Raw genomic sequence first — 23719 nt, 5'->3', positions numbered from 1 at the left:
ACTTCAGGAATGTTCACATATCTTATCTTGGAGGATTTTGGTCTGCTTTCTTATTTAATATATTTTTTTTAAATGACACGTGCAGTGTTTTAGAGATGCTGAGTTACTCAAAATTCATGGATCTCGAGTCATGGCTGTGTATGCCATCAACAATGCTGCCCAGGAGCTTGGACTCTACCTGCTCTGCCTCACCACTGTCTACTGATAGTGACTCTGGAGATGCTGAAACCAGGTAATGGACCTGCAGAATGTACATAAATCATGTTTACCTCATAGAGTAAGTTGTCAAACCGTCTATTAGTATCTTGCAAGACTGAATGATCTTTGGTTTTCTACTTTGGTTTGCTTTTCTGCTCTGTTTTCTAGTCACATCATTTACCCTGATTTATGAATGGCATGGTGTTTTTAATGTCATCATTTATTATTTATTTAAACAAACAAAATGTCCATTCTGCTGATACATTGATACAGTATTATGTGTGTCCACTAGATGTCATTACTGAGTCCATATGAAGGAATTCAGAGGCACTTTGTGAGCTTTTTTGTTGGAATGTGAAACAGTAGCATGGTCATGACTCTTGTAGTGGCGTTTGGTGTAGTGTATTGTGTTAATCCGTGTCAGTTCTGAGCAAACTGGGTGCTAACAGCTAAAATAGATCAGCTAGTCCTCGAACAAAAGTGGATTTCAAATGACCAGAACGTTTCAATTGCATATCAGTTTTAGTGAATAAAATCCCACCTCCCAAACACTCCAGAAGGCAGACTGTCTACTTTTTCTACGTTAAAATTGCCCAAGGTGTATAGCAGGGTATGAATATATATGTGTGTAGTGCCCAGCGATAGACAGGCATTCCAACCAGGGTGTACTCCTGCCTCATGGCAAGTCTTCCTGGGATACGATTACTCTGACCTGCATAAAGGGGTTACTGAAGAGGAATGAACATATTTTTAGAACATTTTTTAAATTGAAGAACGTCGCAAAGATTGTATTAAAGATCTCATATTGCAAGACATCAGTTCCCTAATTAGTATTCTCTAAGAAAGAGAGGCATAGGTAATTATCAATTTTTTTCCCTTTATGTTTTGTCACCAATCAGTATATTTCACCATCAGTATTATTTATTTGAAAAATATCTTGTGATGTAAAGTACCTTGGGATGTATTTTCATAATATAATAGAGTGTTATTTTGAAATTTAGAATATAGCAGCACTGCTTAAATGTGTTAGCAGCTAAGATAACTGGTTCTTTATGTGCTTAAAACGATAATATCCTATGAAAGCTGTGTTTCTGAACTCATATGGAGAAATTTTCAATGAACCTGGTACATAATGTGTTCCCTTTTAAATGCTAACCTTGCCAGTTTTAGTGACTGGAGGAGTGCACACTAAACAAAGCATATCTGTTTGAGGAATCTAAGCAACTCTTCCACAAATTCATGTTGAGGACTTTTGGAAGGGCAAAGAGAATTGAAAGAGAATTCTAGGAGACCACTACTGAGCTGTTTATGGGATACAGTGGAAAGAATAATCTACCTTATAGGTGGTATTGCATCTCTTAATGGAAACAAAAGCATACTGTGGAAACCTCGCATATCTCGCTTCAGGCAATCGGGAGCCGGCTCACTAACAATCAGATACACGCAACACTTGACTCTTGATTGACTGACGTGGCTTTTGTGTGTTCTTTGTTGGCACACTTTAGCTGCAGGTGAAATTCAATATTTATGATGGACGTGGAACACTAGGGAGCACTACTGCTGCATTTAACCAGGGGCTTTTTACCACCCAGTGTTTTAACTGTGACTATACAACCCAGGGAGTTCTTAACAAACATGCCGGCACCTCATAGAGATGGTGAATATAGACTACATGGAGGAGTGTTATGAAAAATCTTCATGAACTAATTTTCATGAGGTGATGAATGAAGGAACCACAGCTACACAGGCAGCATGTTTACAGTGGAGCGTCTGGTTGAGTTTTTACTCCGAAGAAAAAGGAAGAAGTCATACAAGAGAGGATCTTGGAAAAGCCAAAGTTATACACTCCCAGTTAGCAGGTACATTAGACGGACCAGGAATTTGAGATTTTTTATCTTTCTGGGTAAAATTGTTCAGATTCAAATGTAAAATGTCTATTTTTTAAACTACATTTGTATGAAACATCTGAGCAAAGTTGCATAAAGTATTTTTTCATCGTGGTTTTTAGCAGCTTTATTGGTATAGATATTGGGTGTTGTGGGAAACTCTTATTATTTGTATGTTAATGTAAATTTTTTAATATGACTGCTTACCACTGTTTAAACATGTATTATGTCAGACCCTTATCTGACTGCATTGACTAGGCTAATTTATTTTCTATATATATTTTTTCTGATCTTGTCTTTCTATCTAGCTACCATCATATTCCATAGTTGACTAAAATGACTAAAATCATGTAAACTGTGTGTCTTTAGCAGGCCCCCTGAGAGGAAGTCTATCTATCTGAACCACTCCCCAGAAAGGGAAAGCTGTCATGTGCCACCTTCCCCCACTGTGCCAGATTGTGTGACCCCTCAGTCCCCTTTGGGCCTGCAGACCTCCTCAACTCCAGCTCTGAAGCCAGGCACACACTCATATCAGGACAATGCGAGTGTAAGAAAGCGACGCCGCCTTGCTGCCAGCCCTGGAGGCCTTCACTGGAACGCTTCAGGTACTGTATGCCACAACCTGGGCACCCATTAGAAAAATGCACCTTTCCCATCAGAGCTCTTTTACTCTTTACTGTGTCTTTACTGGTTAGATGAACATCTTTGGTTATACTATTAGTTCAGAGGTACAAATTATTAGCAAAGGTACCTAATTATATTATATAATAGTTATTAATGATACTATTTATAAGCTCCCATTCCTCCAGATTTGTACCAATGGCACTTTGACCATCTGTGTCAACTCATAGGACTAACACGGTGGACATGCTATGGATTAATACAAATATTTGAAATACTTTTTTTCTCGCACAACTATCCATGAAATTTCAGGCAGCCCACAACAGATCAGAATCAACCCTAATTGCAAATAGAAAAAAAATAGTATGGGAGATATATCACAGTATGTCACTTTTCTGAGATATCACAGGTCTTGTGGTTTTAAATAACTATTAGAAACTTGTATTGGAAGAATCTGAAGCAAATTTTTCTTCTGAATCTGTACTATTTTAATGTTATTGAATAATTTGTAGAATTTATTTTTTCTCATTTCAGATTCACGCAGTCATTATTATGCCCCTACTACTAGTCTGTCCATCTGAAATTCATTTCTGGAAAGAATGAGTTGTGGAATGTTTGTAGAATTTATAACAAATGATCAATGTTGTTTCCCCAACCTGCAGTATCACCATCACCCACTAGGGGGATATAGCTCACAGAGATTAAGGCTTATTGGCAAATTTCAGGGTGGAGTGGAATTTAAATGTTTACAGGGTTGGTCCTTGGCTTATGTGACAAAGTATTAATTAACACACATAAAAAACGATAGTTTTACTATTAGGATAATAAAAATGATGATTTTTATAATGATTACCATCACCATAAATACAGAATAAAAATGATGCATAATAGCCTCATCAAACACCAATAACTAATACAGCTACATGTGCAATGAAATAAAAATGTGCACCTGCTGGTGAACTGATGAGCATATACAGCTAATGTAAAGAAATATATTTGGTGATTATGGACACTTGATTTGAAGCATGCAAACAAATTAGTGTGTGAGAGAGTACCTCAGTCATGGGAACTAAACAGTCTAGAGAAAAGGGATCTTGCCTAGGGTATTGAATATGTTGAATGTATATGTGCATTAGTGTGTAAGAGCGTGGGTGTGTACTAAATGACTGGGATGTAAAATTCAAAACTGCAATCTCCTGGCAGTATTGGCAGTATCCTCAACTGTGCAAACAGAGAGAAAGCTGCTTATAATGATGTGGAGATTTATGCATGGCCTGTTAGCGTAGACATGCATGTCAAGCCTTTGTGGAGGTGTGTACCAGCAGCTTTATTATAGCATGGTGGAAACCAGGCCAAGAATGCTTGCAGTTAAACTCCCAATCAGCAGAGGTGACCCTGTCATTAGTGCCTTAGTTGGACAAGGAAATGGCTCCTAATTGCACACTGTACTTGCAGCAGCCACCTGCAGACGTTGTTAATTAGTGCTGTAACAATTGCTGTGTCAGAGCTTGCTGATGGCTTAATGAGCAATTCATTTGTCAAGAAGCTGTCAACTAAAACAACAGCGGCTAGCAGCAATGGGCCGAGAGCAGCTTGGTCGCCTCCACTTCAGTCCTCCCATGTTCAGCAGAGAGAGCTTTTATCTCGCTCATTATGGGTGGAACAGCGAGGCAGGAAGTGACTTTGTCAACATAACGGTAATGAAGGTTCTAATGCGTACATTATAGTCTATACTGCACACGAGGACTTATGCAGATGCATCGATGCTTTTAACAAAACAAAACCTGTAGGCATCTGGCGATGTTGCCATAATGTAATTATTTGTAACCTGGAACAGTGTGTTCCCTCTGCAGGATCAGCACAGCCCTGCAGCTTTTTTAATGCTCATTTTAAACTTATACAATGTTAAGTGTTGTGGATTTTCTGAGAGAGCTTTAACACTCTGGACCTGCTGCATTAGCATTAGAAACAACATTTTATGAAGGAGGCCTGTGGGTATTGGCTCTCTTGCTACTCTGTGTAATGTAATGCAGTAGGCGGGAGTAGAACTACTACATCCTCTTCGGGGTTTGTGGCTCAGTGTGAAGGTTTTAAGATATAATCAGTATCTGATAAGCACTGTGTGAAGCTAATGTAGAGTGGCTTAGGCTGTCAAAAATGATTAGTTTATTCCATTGTTCCTTTACTATCTCTTTTTTCCAGCTGTCCATGTACTGGCAAATATACCCAGCTATTCTGTAATACACTAATGCATTTGTTCAGTTCTATATTCTATTCTATTCTATTCTATTCTATTCTATTCTATTCTATTCTATTCTATTCTATTCTACTACTGTTTCTATTACATTTCAGCTTTGATTACAGATCAATAGGTTAGTGATAAACTGAAAACAAGGTTCCAGATTGAAATGATATACAAAACACAAAACATGTGATTCTACATTATTGCATGCCAACATCTGTGTCTGAAGAGAGAGAGAGAGAGAGAGAGAGAGAAATATGAAGAAAGAGATTAATAAATAAAGCACCATTTAATTGAGTCAGCAAAAGGGCTGCTGCAGTGAGACTTGACAAACTCATGAAATGAGGTTGGATTTCAGGGGCATAGTAGCTGGGCATGCCATGCAAGCAGTGATCCCTTTCCAGTAACACCACTGCATGCATGGTTACAATGAACAGGCTGGAAAAATGAGCATCTACAGTTCAGAGCATCTCTGGACACTAATCTGTCCAGATATGTCTGCTGTATTCATGCTTACATTGCCAGCAGATGCAATGCTTGTATGAGAGACAGACTTGAGAGGCTCACTTCCTCTGCTCTTGCAGTATAAAGCACTTTTAGGATTCCCTGATATGTTATATCGTGATATTATGACCCTCTGCCTCATTCTGAACAGACTGGATTATCAGTCCAATGATTGGAGTGTTTCTTTTCTATTCACTCGCCGTTCTGTACTTATCCTGTAGAGGGCACTGTAGCATTTGTGCTTGTGCACAGGAAAGGGTGGAAGCTGTGTTAACATTCCTGAAGAGATGGTTTCAGACTGAACTATTCAGTTTCTCATCTCGCAACCCTCTTGAGTTCCATTTAATCATGTCGGCACAAGGAAACGCTGCAGGGCAATAGATGGCCTGATGATTCTTCCTCTGGCTTACATTCTTCTATAAAAATGTCTTTTATCATTCACAGTGTGCAGGCATGATTAACCACACAAACCCATGGCATCAGGTAGAATGGCTGCTGACACCTTGCTGTTAATCTCCTACGATTTAACAGCGTTCAATGAAGTGAATCTGTAGTACAATTGTACGAGTGTCAGACATAAGATCAGGGCATGAAGATATTTCTGTTTTTTTGCCACAGTCTTTTCCGATGAGTACTTTTATTTAGTCTCATACTTTACAAACTGTGTTGTGTTTTGAGATTATGAGCTTTTGGGGTTTGCTCTTTTTTTATGTGTGTAAATTGCTTATTAGATGTATCTCATCACAAAATAATAATGTGTATTAGATGATACTATTGCACCATGTGTTGGATTATTATTCATACCATAATACATATTTAATACGAACATTTGTTTATTTCTTTCTTTAATTTTTTTTCATCTGCTTGCTTTTCTACAACAGCCTAAAGCCCTGGGGTGTAAGTGAGAGGAGCACTCTTAATGGCTTACTCAATAGCAGGATTTGATCAGCTGATGCTTATTGTATGAGTAGGCAGGCAGCTATAAAACCACCTTCTTTATGGTCTCTTTTGGACGATGAATATTACGATGATGACGAATCGCAGAAGTATTACATGCACTTTATTAGAATACTTTTTTGGACTTAGGAATGCAAGTGTGTTTGGGCTTGAATTGTTCTTACTTGATCTTGGCTGCACTGAGTAGACAGAGACAGCATGAACAAAGGCTTCCTCGCAGAATTCCCTTTTAGACTTATGGTATGGTTTATGGATCATTTAAACTTTGAAGAATTTTTATTTTGATTAGAAACACACCACTGAATCCATCTATCCATCTATAAATCTATTTTCTGCACACGGTTTCAGATAGCCTGGAGCCTATCCCAGGACACTTGGGTCACAAAGCAGAGGACACCCTCTACGGGGTGCCAACCCATCACAGGGCACAAATGCAAACACACTCACACACTTTGGACAATATTGAGATGCCAATCAGCCTACAACGCATGTCTTTGGACTCGGGGGAGGAAACTGGAGTAGCCAGAACTACTTCCCCCAAAGCTCAGGGAGAACATACAAACTCGAAACTTCCAGTCTTTAAAGGTGCAAGTCAGATGCAAACCACTAAGCCCCTGTGTCCCCCATACCTGATTATATTATATTACCTTCATTTTGAAAGCACATGATCACTCTGTGTTGTTGTTATTGATCTTTCAGCAGCTCCCTGTGTGTGAGGGGTCACCACAGCGGACCAACTGGTCACTGGTCTGCACAACAACTTGGCACAGGTTTTACGCTGGATGCCCTTCCTGACGCAACCCTCCCATATTATCTGGGCTTGGGACCGTCACTGCATCCAATGGCTAGGGTTTGGGCATTGAACCCAGGCCTTCTGCATGATAGGCGAGAAACCAACCACTGAGCCACCAATGCCCACCATATGATCACTCTGTGTATTGTAATTTAAAATAGTGTTAGTATGCCAAAGAGAGTTTTAGTCAAACACTTTAGTCTAGTAAATGTGTCATAACTATTGCATTTAGTGAGTAATTTCTAAGCTAGTATGTGGCTTAGTTAGGCTTGAATGTGGTTGATAGTAAATTATATTGTATTTTGGTGTATGTATTGGATTAGAGTTAAGTCTGAAAGATTTGAAATGCATGTGTCTGAGGGCAGAGCATGGCTTAGACAGGTAAACATGTGGTCAGTTGTTAGTGATTATTTTGAGTTTATTGGTCAGAACACGATTGATTCAAGGATAGATAACAAAAAAGCAAGCTAAGGCATTAAATCTAATGGGTGTAACATTTTGTAATTGCACTCTCTTTAGTAGAAGGTAGAAAAGTGCTATTACATACCAGACTAATTGTTATCCGCTTTAATTCTTTAGCGGATACATTTTTGAGACTGGGAAACAATAGAGACTCCGCAGTGAGAATAAATCAGAAGACTATCATTCGCTAGCTTTCCACTGAACTAGAGGGCAAATACATGTCCTGTCTGTTCAGTAAGAAAAATGTCTTTCTCTCACCTGATTGGTTGGCTGTTATTTTGGACACAGATGTTTTTTCAGCCATAGGTTGGGGCATGATTACATCTGACCCCACACCTCAGATCGTACAACATCACTGACTGTGAACTACTATCTCAGGATGGTCAGGGTGTCTAACACGGCTTAGAAACACCATATTATCATAATATCCATATTATGTCCCCTGACTCAATAATCACGGAATCCTACACACTGTAGCGTTAAATTAATTTAGAATCAAATCTTAAGCAGCAATATACAACAGAGAATTATATAATATCTCCCATATGGTAATTAAATAGATAATAACATTGCAATGATTTTGCAACAGTTAAGAAATACCCTTTGTGGCTAGAGTGAATGAGTAATGTGGCACAAACGTAAACTAGACATTAAACTGGAGATCACGACTAATAACAACAAATAAATATGAAGCTGTTGTATGAAGTGCCATTGCTGTCGGAAGCAGAAATACAGAGCAGCTTACAGTTAATCCAACAAACCAGATGGTGCAAGAAGATGCATGTTCTTAATGAGAAAATAATGACACAGCTCTGCACACTAGCACTCAACAGGAATCCTACTCCAGCGAAGCAACTTGATCCAGCACAATGGGACACATGATATGGATCCACAGCTCTGCCTCTTTTCCCCCTGCAATCGCCATCAAAGTCACCATAGCGATGAACCACAGGAGAGACGCTCCAAACATACTCTCTAAACTATGACTGTGTACCACAAGCCTCCCTCACTGGCACAGTTCCCAGCATTGAACAAAAGTACAAAGAGGCAGTAAAAAAAGGAATGTTCATACACAAGCCGGAGAAAAGTGGACTAAACAAATGCCGGTAATGCCACATCTGAGCTTCATTGTGAAGGGAATCTGCTTAGTTTTTACTTTAGCTTTCTTTTTCTCAATTACCGCACTGTCTCATCACTGAGCTCTGTCTCAGAGGTCATTCGTGTTCCCATAACAGCGTCTCTCCGGAAGACAATACATGCAAAATTCTCATGAAGTTTTAATTGCTGGGCTGATTAGACACTCTGAGGCTTCCAGTGACTCAGTACTAGCTGACTAGATAGTCACAAGGATGAACTTGATCTACTGCAGCTTTGCAGCTGGCGGGAATGAATAAGAAGAAACAAGACACCTGGTCACCCGGAGGTGTACTGGTACTTTGTGTGTGTGTGTGTGTGTGTGTCTGAGAGAGTTTTACAAAAAACTATTTTTTTGAAAACCAAGAGAGGTTTAAGGTTAGGGTTCAGTTTTGGAGTAGGCACAGCATTTAATTTGCTGCTTCATTTATTATTTCAGTGTATGATCCACACCAGGACAATAAGTGTGTGTGTGTGTGTGTGTGTGTGTGTGTGTGTGATTTTTGTCAATATATTATGCTGCAGAACTTGACAGGAATATTCGAATGGTCCCCATGAGGAAAATATAATTGTATTTCATTTTCTTGATGTGTATTTAATTAAATTTAGTTAAACAAAAGCTATTGCTTTTATTAATGCAAGACAAAAAAAAAACTATTTGTTGTATTGTAATACAAGTTATGTTTTTTTGTGTATGAATTTTTATTTATTTATTTATTTAAATCTGCAGCTTTTTTTTTTTTTTTTTTACCTCCACCTTAGCTATGGAGAACAGTGTGAGCCTCTTTATTCTCTGCCTTTTTCTTGTTCTTTAACTTCGGAGTCTCGGAGTAAACACTTGTTTGTTGTGCACCAGATGCATGCTTTCATCCCTGCAATAAAATTATTAGTGTAAGCTCAGGAGAATGAAATGACTGTCAGAAGGAAGTAGCAGCATGCAGACTGAATTATTAAAGGGTGGCTTAGAAATGATCAGGACTAAGACAGGAAATGAGTCAAGTGGTCGTTTTGACAGCTAGTTTATTATGAGCTTCCCCATGAGTGAAAGTAATAATTATCCTATTTCCTGATGTTTCCTATGCTCACTCGAGCTTCTCTCTGATGCACCCCCCCCCACCCCTCCTTACTCTGGGTGTCACTTATCACCTGAGGTGTCTGTTTTCTTCTCTCAGGCTCAGTGCTGCGTGAATATGAGCGAGGAGAGACGGCTGGTGCATCGCAGGTGAAACGCGTCCCTAAACCTTTGAGGTCTGTGAAACCTGGCGCAGAGCTGTGGGGGGACAGAGTGGCACTCAGGAAGTGTGTGTCGGTGGATGACAGCCTGCTGCAGCAGACGCCCACAGAGCCCGACACGCTGCTGAGCCGCCTGGAGAGAGGAAAGAAGAAACTCAGGAACATCCACGTGAGTAGGAGTGACTCTACCCAGGGCTGAGAGAGAGAGAGAGAGAGAAAGAGAGAGAGAAGAAGAAGATGAAGAGAGAGAAAGGATATAAGTGTCTGCTTGTGTGTGTGTGTGTGTGTGTGTGTGTGTGTGTGCGGCTTCTATTAAGAACGGCAAAAGTTTTCATAAAGGAAGTGACTGGCTAATGAATAAATTTGAGAAAAAGAGAGACAATTGTAAATGTCTGTCTTATTCTGGTAACCAGAATGAATTGGAACACAGCCACTCCACCACAGCAGACTCCACACAATATGTGATAGTATTCAATTTCCTGCCAGTTTCCTATGACTGATATATTTACGCTATATCATATGTTCCAAGAAACGTGTAAAATACAGCTATAAGCTCATACTCCTTTGTCAAAGGATATTGATTTCTTGTCTTTAGGGGTTTTTGTACTTTCTGTGGTGTTCTCTTACTCTTACATAGCCACTAAAACTTGGAGTTTTATAACAACACTAGTCATTTTTACCCTTAAACACAGTACACTCAGTTGACTTCCCACACTAGTGAGTCAGTGCTCGGTGCTTTGAGGACTACTTTGCCGAATACTGTGGAATGGCCTCAATGTCCTGTACTTTTAGAGAAGATGAGTCCTATCTGCATCTATTTGCCTTAATTCGAGATGTACCTATAATATCCATTTCCTAGAAAAAACTAGGCTAATGTTTTTTTCCCAGCCTACGGGCGAATATTTAGTAGATTGGGTTACTCTAGTATGGTTCAGTCTGCAGTATATTAGGCGTTCAAAGCAACTAATATTATGTTGAATTTTAAATTGCTGGAAGACGTAGACCTCTTTAATAATGCTTTAATAAATGGGTGTTATTGTGCACATTCAAATGCACAAAAGATGCAGATAAAAGCAACTCTGCAAGGTGAGACAGGCATATCATTATACTCGTGAAAAAGGCTTTTTTCAGGTTTATTAGACAGTGCTTAAAGCCTAAAGGCATTTTGTTTTCTTTTTTCCAAGTGAACTGGTCAGGATGTGATGATTGTCAACTTGTTTCATTAAAGCTTATTTCAGTTTCATTCTATTTTCCAGTCATTCAAGGTTCAAGGTTCAAGGTTCAAGGTTTTCTTTATTGTCAATACCACCATATGTGCAGACATACAGAGGATGTCTCTTCTCTCGTCAGTATTAACATTGTACTTACAGTTTTTGATTTTTGACGGTACCCGTAGTATACTTATAATAAATAGATATAAATAAACTAGTGAAAAATAAATTGAACTTCTGAATGGATATATATCTGAGTAAGTGTAAACAGTGAATTCTATTAATATACAAATATATTCAAGGTGCAAATAAGCTGAAGATAGATGTAAACATGAATATAAACATGTAAACTTCACAGAAAGTTAGGTAGAAAAACAGCATGTACAATATGTACAATATGTACAATAACAGCAGTATGAGTAGTGTAATAAGACTGTAGGTGTAAAATGCAAAACAGTGTGAGATTGAAATAGTTTGTGCATGTATGCTAAAACATGTAATTTAAGAACAAGTGTTTGTAAACAGTCCAGTTTGTATAGAATTTTAGTGTCTAATGTGCAATAAAGTGTGGGTGAGCTGTGGTTTCAGTCATCTGGTTTCATAGACAGGTACTCTTTTTGTAGTCACTAGCCAGGAACACATACACTACTCACAAAAAGTTAAGGATATGGCTAAGGAGATGCATCTAAAATGAACTATAACCTTTACAGGTGAACTTAATTTGACCTTTTCTACACTTTTGAATGCACATATCCAACTGTTCAGTGTTTCAGTACTTTTTGCATAACTTGCTGTTCTCTAACCGGATGATGAATGCCACTCAACTCCAGGCACATTTAAGGGAGGTGAGAGGCACCCAAGTGTCACGTCAGACCATTCGAAACCGTTTACATCAGCGTGGTCTGCATGCTAGATGACCTGCAAGGGTACCTGACCACACCACCAGGCACAGGCGTTGGGCCAGGGAGCATTTATGCTGGACGAGGGACCAGTGGGCCACAGTGCTGTTCTCTGATGAAAGTCGATTCACGTTGAGCAGAAATGATGGCCGCCAACGATGTTGGAGACGTCAAGGAGAGTGCTATGTATCAGCCACTGTTGTGGTGGTGTTACAGTCTGGGCAGGTGTGTCTACTCAATACAGAACTGCCCTACATCTTGTGAATGGTACAGTGACAAGCCAATACTACCTGAATAACATCATTAATCCAGTCATTGTGCCCCTGCATGAACAACACAGGCCTAATTTCATCTTCATGGACGACAATGCTCCAGGTCATCGAGGTCGCATCATTAGGGAACGGCTGCTGAAGGCTGGGGTACCTCAAATGGAGTGGCCTGCACTTTCTCCAGACCTGAATCCCATAGAAAACTTATGGGATCAGCTGAGTCACTGTGTAGAGGCTCGTGACCCTGCACCCCAGATCCTCAATGACCTGAGGGCCGCCCTTCAAGAAGAGTAGAATGCCATGCCTCAGCAGACAATAAGTCGACTTGTGAACAGCATGAGACGTCGTTGTCAAGCTGTAATTGATGGTCAAGGGCACATGACAAATTATTGAGACATTGACATTTTTGTTGTGGTATACCCACCACTGTTGTTGGCTTTTGTTTCAATAAATTGTTTGAGATGAGGAAATCACCATTGCATGCTTCTACTTAAATGCCCTACTTTCATGATATAATATCACTGTAGTGTGAACTTTTTACATTTTCCATAAATTTCACCCAAAAGCCAAATATCCTTAACGTTTTGTGACTAGTTTATCACCAATGTCACTGTAGCTGAGCAGCACCAAATGATGAGAATTAATGGGTTTTTACCATTTTCCAAACCTCCTTTAACACCTCACCTGAAAAAATTTTACCAAAATAATTTGGAAATAAGCATATTCGCCTCACACCCCCAGCATCCTGGGTTCGAGTCTCGCTCCCGCTCACTGTGTGTGTGGAGTTTGCATGTTCTCCCCGTGCTTGGTGGGTTTCTTCCGGGTGCTTCGGTTTCCTCCCACAGTGCAAAGACATGCTTCTAGGCTGATTGGAGTCTCTAAATTGCCTGTAGTGTGTGATTGTGTGAGTGAATGAGTGTGTGTATGTGCCCTAAGTGTGATTTCTTCACATGTGAGCACAGTGCATAAAATCTTTGTTTAATGTTCACATCATACAGCATAATAAGAAATAATATGATTTCAGTGACACACAGACGATCTCAGAGATGTTCCCTTTGTGTTGGGTTGGTTCAAATATTTTATAAACACGCATAACAGTCAGTAGAATTTACATCGAACGATGCCAACAACATCTGCTAAGCAGCAGTTTGGACAAGCCTTGTTGGTGAGGGAGGACAGGGGAATGACCTGAGTGGTTCAAGCTGAAAAGGAGGCTATGGTATCTTAAATAACCACTCTTTACCGCCACAAAGAAAAGTATCTCAGAATGCACAGCATGACGTATCACGGAGTGGATGTCCTACAATAGCAGAAGACCACATCAACTGACCAAAACTGGACAGATGAAGATATGAACATCATCGTCTACCAGTTATGGTGAACCTGTACACTCTGTTAGCCTCATATTCCTCAGATCCACATGATTGGTTGATTAGATAATTGCCTGAATAAATTTACAGGCAAATGGAAATGGGACATTTACACCCAGCGCATGTCTCAGGAAAGCATAATGTCCCCAGAGATAGGCCCGATGAAATCGCAACACTCAACTGGTTAGAGGAGCATATTACGAAAGAGTGAATAAGAATTTACAGAGCAGCTGGACATGATTTCCTAGTCTGGAAAATCCTTTTTATTGTAAGTCAATGCTTGACTTTTTCTTATAGTAGGATCAGAATGCTGTAGAGTCTCCAAAAATATACACTTGGTAATTGCATATTTACGCAGTTGTCATACGAGATATTTAGTTTCCTGATGCTGCCAATGTCCTTCACTTTTCTTACTCTACATCATGAAGTGTGTCGTAATAGAGTGGCGTGACTCATTCCTGTGCCTCTGCCAAAGAGCAGGATTTCTGAGAAGTGATGTGAATAAAAAAAAGGTAAATCTAGCACAGACCACTACCTCAGTTTTGTTTGCCATTCTCTGAATACTGTTCTGGATGAGCTGTCAGGCTGTATAACTGCAGGGCTGGAGAAAACACAGTGGTAGATATTCCAGCATTTTCCACCTACCTCTTATGATTGAGTCAATGGAAATTGGCACAGGAGAGCTCCTTTGTAATGGCCAACACCACTGTGAAAAGTAAAATCTTTGAAATTTCAATTCTATTTAAATTGTGTATTTCGACAAGGTCTCCACGCTGTGCGACTGTCTATCCGTGTATTATTTATTAGCGGGGGCTCCAAGACCCTGTAATGAAATAGCCTGGTTATGGCTCTCACCTGCTGTGGAATATTGAGAGCAATATTGAGATATTGAGCGACACAATAAGAGCCATTCTCTCCTCAGTTATTAGGCTGTGCTCCATTTGTTATTTAAGCTAACATATCTGCACCTTGTTATTGTTTTTGTAAAGTCTATGTTATGGTTCGGCCATGCCCTCAGGGCAGTTTTGAATACAATCACATCAGTGTCACGGCTAATTGTAGAGAAAAGTGTTGAGGTGAATGACACCACATACACAGAGGTAATATGCGGTGCTATAGACAATGCAGTGATTTATTGCCCTTAGTCCACCTTGTTGCTATGGAGCTTGGATATGGTCTTTTGCTTTTTGCTGGAGGTGCTTTAGGAAAACACTGAAACACTGGAATGGTTTGAGACAGAGAGCATGAAATCCAGTTATTCCATTCCAGCTCTGAGAAAACTGTTTCATTATACTGATACTTGCAGATGTGCTTTGGCCAACAAAATCTTATTGATTTAGAAACTGAACCTTGGAAAAAGCAGGCTTATAAGTTGTAACGTGAACCTTAAAATAGTTCTCGTTCATTTCTACTACTCATCCATATATATATATATATATTTAAAGAGAGAGAGAGCATCTGAACATAGACAAAAATCAGTCTTTTATAATATTGATATATAAGTGTATAACATTGTCGTACTGTAGCATATTAGTATCAGTTATCTGCAGCATATAGTATCAAAGCATAGTAATGTTTTCTAATAGATATGAAAGTACTGACTAATTTACAAAGCTCCTGCCTGTGTGATTTTCAGGAATTGTCACTCTCTCCTCAAGTTGTTTCACTGTCTTAGCTTGCATTTCTCCAATAATTTACTTAGTGTGCTTTATGTTCACTAGCAGTGGTTACTCAGAGTATCTACTACTCCTTGCCCTGACCTCCAGCCAACACAAGCTCTGCATCCCTGCCAAGGTTTTTTAGGCACTTCTCTCTTCTCCTCTCCTTTCCCACATGTTCTCTCCTCTTCCATGTCTCCTCTCCTCTCCTCTCCTCTCCTCTCCTCTCCTCTCCTCTCCTCTCCTCTCCTCTCCTCTCCACTCCTCTCCTCTCCTCTCCTCTCCTCTCCTCTCCTCTCCACTCCAATGTCTCCTCTCTAATGTCTCCTCACCTCTCCTCTCCTCTCCACTCCAATGTCTCCTCTCTAATGTCTCCTCTCCTCTCCTCTCCTCTCCTCTCCACTCCAATGTCTCCTCTCTAATGTCTCCTCTCCTCTCCTCTCCTCTCCTCTCCACTCCAATGTCTCCTCTCTAATGTCTCCTCTCCTCTCCTCTCCACTCCAGTGTCTCCTCTCTAATGTCTCCTCTCCACTCCAATGTCTCCTCTCTAATGTCTCCTCTCCTCTCCTCTCCTCTCCTCTCCACTCCTCTCCTCTCCACTCCAATGTCTCCTCTCTAATGTCTCCTCTCCTCTCCTCTCCTCTCCACTCCAATGTCTCCTCTCTAATGTCTCCTCTCCTCTCCTCTCCTCTCCACTCCAATGTCTCCTCTCTAATGTCTCCTCTCCTCTCCTCTCCACTCCAATGTCTCCTCTCTAATGTCTCCTCTCCTCTCCACTCCAATGTCTCCTCTCTAATGTCTCCTCTCCTCTCCTCTCCTCTCCTCTCCTCTCCTCTCCTCTCCTCTCTAAAGTCTTCTCTCCTCTCCTCTCCTCTCCTCTCCTCTCCTCTCCAATGTCTCCTCTCTAATGTCTCCTCACCTCTCCTCTCCTCTCCACTCCAATGTCTCCTCTCTAATGTCTCCTCTCCTCTCCTCTCCTCTCCTCTCCTCTCTAATGTCTCCTCTCCTCTCCACTCCAATGTCTCCTCTCTAATGTCTCCTCTCCTCTCCTCTCCTCTCCTCTCCAATGTCTCCTCTCTAATGTCTCCTCACCTCTCCTCTCCTCTCCACTCCAATGTCTCCTCTCTAATGTCTCCTCTCCTCTCCACTCCAATGTCTCCTCTCTAATGTCTCCTCTCCTCTCCTCTTTCATCCACGGTGGTTTCTAGGTGAGCTGTAGTGAATCACTCAACCATGCCACCAAGATTTTTTTTCACAACTCTAATGCGGGTGAAAACCCTCTGCTGTTAATCTGTAAGCAACATTTTAAATGTGTTTGCTTTTTGGAGAATGTGGACTAGTTTGATTTGTGAGGGTTTATACACTCAGTGTAAAATTTATTTCTTGGAAAGACCATAAGGGGGCAAGCTTGCCCTCTCACTGCTCACTAGCTGAAACTTGTCTGGCCCAAGGTGACAGGAGAAAAGAACAGCACGATTTTAGAGCCACGTTGCACCAATGCATCTTAACAGTCGGAGTAATGAGAAAGAGATTATGACAGTTTTTCCTTTCAGACACACTTTTCATGTCTGTGAAAATTTTCAGTACATTAAAAAGAATATAAAGCCTCAGGCAGAGCATATTACTAAGCTCTGAACTCTATAGAGACCTTACTTAAGGCTGAGACTGTATTAATATCTGCCTTTTTTTAAGCTTTAATACTAAGCCTAGAGTTATTCTTTCTTTTTGCTCCATGTATTTTTAAACAGTGGCCTTTATACAAGAGAAATGTATCCATTAACATTTGAACATCCCATCAGGCACAGCCTGCTTATGCACCGTGATCTTTATTGCTTCTCACAGCAGGAGTTAAATGTTTTTCACAGCACTATTCCTACTGGGAAAGCAATATTGCAAATTTGCAAGATCTACTTTTGATGTTATTGTTTTGAGACTGTCATCACTGAACGATCACACCAGTCTACACCAGTATAAATGGGTGTTGACACCTGCGTGAACTCCGCAATGTTTAATGGCATGTTTAAAGAAAGAAAATCCACAACACAAGCTTAGGGGCTATCGGTATGACAACACCCTGATTAATTATGACAATTTGCTAATGTGTTGCACTGCAATGAAATCTCTTGATTGCTCCGTATACAATCAGGTTGTCGCCTACACTTATAAAACAGCTATGCAAGCTATGAATTTCAGCAGTCACTTAATATTGCAGCCATACAGGCTGGAAGCTGCCAGGCCGTGCTGCCAGAGGCATCAACGCAGCCCCCCACCTCCTCCTGGTCCAGCAGTGCGAGCTCACCTATGAATGCTAGCATTGCTCTCTTAATTAGGTCTGGGAGAGGTTTAACAACCATGCTACAGTTTAGCCCACTGACAAATAGAAAAATAAAACCCTTGTTTAAATTAGCACAGTGAAGTGAGAAGTTCTAGGAGCCCTGGACTGTCTCGGCAGTCGGCTCGAAGCTGGCCGTAGCCTAATCTGTGGAATGAGGTTATTTCAGTTCAGTTTAGTTCAGCCAGGCTTCACTGATTTGACTTAATCCCAGCCTTGTACTATGAATATGATCAGTTAAGCTGATAAGACAGGATCAAGATGCAGTAGCCTCATTTAAGCAAGCAGTAGCATTCTGTCTTTATATCAGAATCAAACATGAATTATATTATATGCATCCACAGATATGGTGATGATGTAGTTGTGTTTGTTTTTAATAGTGAGCAAGTGAGTTCTGTTAACTTTTTTTTATACTGAAAGGAACTGTTATTGTGGAACTGCAGAAGACTCTAGGCTGTGATGTGAAAGGAGGGATTGCTGAGGATTTTACATGACATGTTTATGAGGGGAAATGGGGACACTAATTTACTTAGGAGCCCCCTAATCCCAAATGTGTGTTATGAAGAGCAGATATTTCAGTACGGTGAATCCTTTAACTTTGTCTCAGGCAGCATGTGAGCCTTCATTGTGAGTGTTTGCTTATGCCATTTATTATCAAGCCTCAGTGTGCACAGCTGTGGCTGAGTCTGACCTAACTGCCGTTGTATGAAGGGAAAGTGTAGGCGTAAAAATACCTGTTGTTACGGGAGGTGAATGTAGTGTTTTGCTTTAGTTTATATTGTATTTGTAGATGCTTGCACACTTCAAGATGCAACCAATGACTTATATAAAATGTTCTCATTCGCAACTCCATTCTCGCAATAACCATTCTTACTATATCTAACGTAATTTTTAACAAACCATTTGAACAACTCCTCAACCACCCGAACACCACTGGGATACACTGACTGCCCCCAAAGCCATCTCGCTTGTGCCTGACTTCACTAATGCTCTTGTGGCTGGATGAATACAAGTTCCTACAGCCACACTCCATATGTCTCCAGGGACATTTGATTTTAAACCACAACCAAGAACCCAGCAACCAGGAACCCAGAAAATATTAAGCACGATGTTAAGTACAAGTAAAATCTGTTACCTTTGGAAAACCTTTGGAAAACCTGACATGCAAACTCAGGCAATGGATAATGCATAAGCAGCTAAAATGCCATTAAGCACAATTAGGACCATAACAAAAGGCTTCACTTGTTTAGTTAGAAATTTGTGTGGAATTGGACCAGTGAGCACATTATTCCCTCACATAGTGAGGAGGATGGTGAAGAAAGGAAAAAAATGTGGAGTTTAATTGCTGCGTGTGGTTTTCAAGTTTCAGAATCAACCGTTAAATGTCACTTTCATAATGAAGTACAGCTGTTTCTAAGCTTTGCAAGGAAGAAACCCTTCCTGAAAGCTTCTTATAAAATGCAACAACTTCAACAAAGCAAACTTCACCAAGTGTCATTATACGCAACTACGGTTGTCATTGTGTGTTGTGGTGAAATGAGACTAAATCCAATCCTTTTGCTCATACACACCATTACACAAAACACAAAAGTAGCGTTTGGGAAAGATGAGCTCAGACTCCAGAGTTGAGCACTACTGAAACCTTGTTGTCTGAACTTAAGAGAGAAACAGACCTGTATGAGCAGATCCAGGAATATAACAAAGCTCAAAGTGTTTTGCACGGCAGAGTTAACCAAGATCCTCCTACAGGTGCCCCTGAATTTGTTAGACATCATGTTTTTTTTTCACTGAATTATCATTATATTGCTATTCAAAGTACTTGTCTCAAAATATCACCTATGACGTGTTAAAATAATGATTGTTCTTTTTCGTGAAGGGAGCCAGTAATTATGCAGGCCTCTGTATAAAGGACTTAACAAGAACTCATAAATCCTTCATGCAGTTTCCTCCAGAATTACCCTGGAGTCACGCTTGTTAGACATCACATGAAGACATAGGGGAAATATACCTTATGTAATCTTATGAAAGGGCACCTCAAATGTTATTAAAGCTGAAGCAGGATCATTTAATGAACATCAAATATGAGCAAAAATAAATTAGGAGGTGTTGGAACAATATTCCTGCAGACATTTAGTCATGCTCATTTAGCCACTGCAAATAAAAATATTATCTTCCTTACTCTAGTTACTGTTGTTAGGGATTCACCCATCATATTTTTTTCCCCTTTTAATCGATTTATCTGAAGATATCTACTATTGATGTGATGGTAACTCTCTGCAGGTTATGCAAAACATCGAAGTTGTGTAGGTGACAGTCTTTAAGACCTGGTTTCAATGAAACAGCTTTGTGTCAGTCAATAAATTATGGATTGGTTTGGATTGGAAAATATATCCCTATAGACATGCCCTATACAGTGGATATAAACAATCTACACACCACTTTTAAGACTGCAGCATTTTATGATGAAATGATGAAACTAGATCTTAGATCTTAGCTCTTGATATAGATAACAACCAAATAGGAGAAATGGAAAAGGTCTATGAGAAAAAAGACAAAGAGTAAAACTAAGTTTGCACACCCTTTTCAAATGGAGCATGTGACTGTGTTCAGAATGAATGAATCCCATTCACCTTATTCAGAAGTATTCATCATCCACTGAAGTAAATGAATCCCATATAAAGATAATTTATTTCTGTATTTCTTGATTTCGTCTCACTCGTGAAGCCATGGTCTACAGAGCGCTTACAAAGCATGTACTTATTTGCTCCATTCATGTGAAAGAACAACTAAAATAACACATGAAATAAGTCAGTCTCGTGATATTTTGAGACAAGGACTTTATAAAGTTTCATTTTTTATTGAGCACAGAGTCACTCTTTGTAATGTCTATCAAATCAAATGGTAACATCAGAAGAATTTTTTGAACCATTTTACAAAAGATATGTTTGAAAATAAAAAAAAATAAACAAAGAGCATCTGAAGAATATCATGCAAAGAGCACCATAACCACAGTGAAGCATGGTGGTGGAAGCATCATTCTGTTGGACTGCTTCTCTTCTCCTGGGACTGGGGCTCTAGTAGTCGGATTCATGGATAACTCCAAATACCAATCTATTGTGGCACAAAACCTGCAGGCCTCTGTTAAACAGAAAAAATAAACCCACCTTCCATTGCCCAGAGCACAAATTCAAGTCAACAAAGAATTGGCTTTCCATGGCCCAGTCAGAGCCCAGATCTAAATCCTAATGAAAACCTGTGGAATGACCTGAAGTGGACTTTGCACAAGAGTGTGAGTGTGTGTGTGCGATTGTGCCCTGCGATGTGCATCACCCCATACAGGGTCTCCACCACCTTGTGCCCTGAAATCCCTGGAATAGGCTACATGTAGTTAAGCAGTACAGACAGTGGATGGAGTGAAGAATCTGCAAACTGCAGTTTACTATGTATAAAAGTGATATTGATATAAATATAGAACATAAGTGTTAAAAGTGCTATACTTGGAATGACACTCGTTGTACAGGAGGCTTTCCTGACTAAAGCAATTACCGAGCAGTCCTATGGGGATGGACAGCTGTTTTCCTAGAAGCGTTGTGTTTGGTGAAGGGGTCTACAGACATAAAAGAAGATTCACAGACAAGTTCAACGCTCTGCCATGTTCCAGACAACAGCATCCTCACTGTGACATTTAAGTGAAATCTCAAAGATGCCAGAAGCTACAGTGTCTATTACACACTGCAAAGCCTCAGAAAGCGGCTGCTCAGCTTGGTGTATCTTCCTGTACAGATTTAAACATCATTCAGTGTTTCATTTCATTCGTTTTGAATGTATAATCATGAGATGGTTTCGGATTGCAGTGTAAATTATAATAAATTAAGAATGTTACAATTATTGAAATTATAATTAACATGTATAAAATAAAAAACACTGGTACAAATAGGTAACTTTATTCTACACATATGATTTGGGTTTTTTTTTTAGCTGTCAGTAGAATGCATTGTCCTTAGCTGTACTCATAAAGTCTTGACCAAAAATATAACGCCCTTAATAGGGCCCGAGAAAATTGGTGCTCACATTTGGTAAATAAAAATAATTAAGCTCTAGACATTATAAAGCTCAGAGTAGAACATTATGTACACTACCTAAGCAAGGCTGTCAGTGTTTTCATTCAGAGGAAACTGATTTCTGCACAGTTTGAGCAGCATTGTGTATCAGTCTCCAATATATCACATCATCTGAGGGAACCTTGAGCAAGTCAAACATCTTTTGTCTGCTTGTCAAGATAAAATGAGAGATTTCAGCAGGCAGTGTTCACCTTTTAGCAAACGCTCTTTTAGAAGTAGTATGTGCGTGAGTGTGTACACGTAAATGCATGACTCAAAAGTCCATCTAAGCACCTAAGGACTTCTTAACATTTCCTAGAACCTATCTGAGTGCAAGACCTATCACTTGGCTTTTTATCATTTATATATATATTTTTTGTTTTGTGAATGTATGCTGTGCAGGTAAGACCTGTTTGCTTCATGTGTTGCACTATGATCTGAAAATAATTGATCTGTATGTGCTGTATTTACTCTGGTCTGGTTCAATAGCTGTCCCTTATTGTTCACTCAACAGTGATTTCTGTTCATGCGGAAAAATGGTAGCGTTCTGAAATGCACAGATGTTTGCACTAAAAGTGTGAGTCCACATATTTATGTATGGCTTTTGCAACCATCAGATTTAAATGAACGTTTCCTTAAGCATATTTTTGGCTAGACAGATACAAGGATACATCCATCAAAACCCAAATCTTTGTCTAACTCATATGATGGGTGCAACATGCGGCAACGACTTTACATAAGAGTTTACGGCTGATCCACAAGGAAGGGAATTTTCCTAACATCATTATTTGAAGGTTGCTATAACAACAGTGCAGCTGCCTTTCTTAAGTATACTGAGACACATTCGAGGATGAACTGTTGTGAAGTGTCTATTAAAATGAAGCGTTTTTAAAATGCCATTAATTAAAAAGTTGAATCAGTGGCAATTGCATTACTGTAATTAGAAAAATCTAATGCACATGATTGTGTTGTACTTGTGACTCTACCCAGAGCATAGCTGCACTGCACTGCAGCTGATGTGGTGATGTCACTCTAATCACAAAGAATGATGGGTCCTGTACATACATAAAATATATATACAGCTCTGGAAAAAAAATAAGAGACCACTGCAAAATAATCCGTTTCTTATGTTTTTTTTTTTCTTACAGGTGCATGTATTGGTGAGATGAACAGTTTTGTTTCATTTTTTGTGAACTGCTGACAAAATATAATTCAAAATATAACTATTGTTATTTAGAGTGTATATTTAAAGGAAATGACAACACATCAACATAAGCCAAGATCATGTAGTATTTGCAGAGCTTTAATAACTCAAATAAAACAAAATGCAAATAATTTGTAAACAAATTGTGTTAATGCTTTGGCTAAATAACATTAAGAAATCAGTATTTGCTGGAATAACCCCGATTTGCATGTGTTTTGGCTCCATGCTCTCCATCAGTTTCTCACATTGCTGTTGGGGATCTTTATACCACTCTTTTTGCAAAACAGCTCAGCTTTGCTTGATGGTTTGTGACCATCCATCTTCCTCTTGATGACATTCCAGAGGTTTTCAATAGAGTGATTGGTCAATTTGGAGATTGGTCAGTGGTCTCTTATTTTTTTCCAGAGCTGTATATATATATATATATATAGAGAGAGAGAGAGAGAGAGAGAGAGAGAGAGAGACTGAGAGACTTTTACAAATATCAATTGCCTTGGTGTCCAAACTGTTATTATTTGTCCTTTCCTTTTGCAGAGCCTTGGGGAAACTGGAAGATACGAAACCCATAAAAAGTAAGTTTTTAATTTACTCTCTAAAGCCCTGTAATACCCATGAGGATCACTTGGGAAAACAACCAAATGCATTA

The 23719-nt window shown here is 39.6% G+C and overlaps 1 protein-coding gene across 4 annotated transcripts in view; it reads left to right on the top strand.

Annotated features, from left to right (window-relative positions):
* ankfn1 (ankyrin repeat and fibronectin type III domain containing 1) overlaps positions 1–23719 on the top strand; it is a 64212-nt gene that overhangs the window by 1860 nt on the left and 38633 nt on the right. For 3 of the 4 annotated variants that reach the window (XM_058406579.1, XM_058406583.1, XM_058406581.1), the window contains exons 3-6: positions 86–232; positions 2454–2689; positions 9970–10199; positions 23608–23645. In XM_058406579.1, coding sequence (XP_058262562.1) covers positions 86–232; positions 2454–2689; positions 9970–10199; positions 23608–23645 — 651 coding nt within the window. The remainder of the gene's footprint in view (positions 1–85; positions 233–2453; positions 2690–9969; positions 10200–23607; positions 23646–23719) is intronic. The other variant, XM_058406580.1, reaches the window with a different exon arrangement.

Source organism: Hemibagrus wyckioides, linkage group LG13, assembly GCF_019097595.1.
Source record: "Hemibagrus wyckioides isolate EC202008001 linkage group LG13, SWU_Hwy_1.0, whole genome shotgun sequence".
Lineage (NCBI taxonomy): Eukaryota > Metazoa > Chordata > Actinopteri > Siluriformes > Bagridae > Hemibagrus > Hemibagrus wyckioides.
The sequence above is the reverse complement of the archived record's forward strand: the minus strand, read 5'-3'. Positions and strand labels throughout refer to the sequence as shown.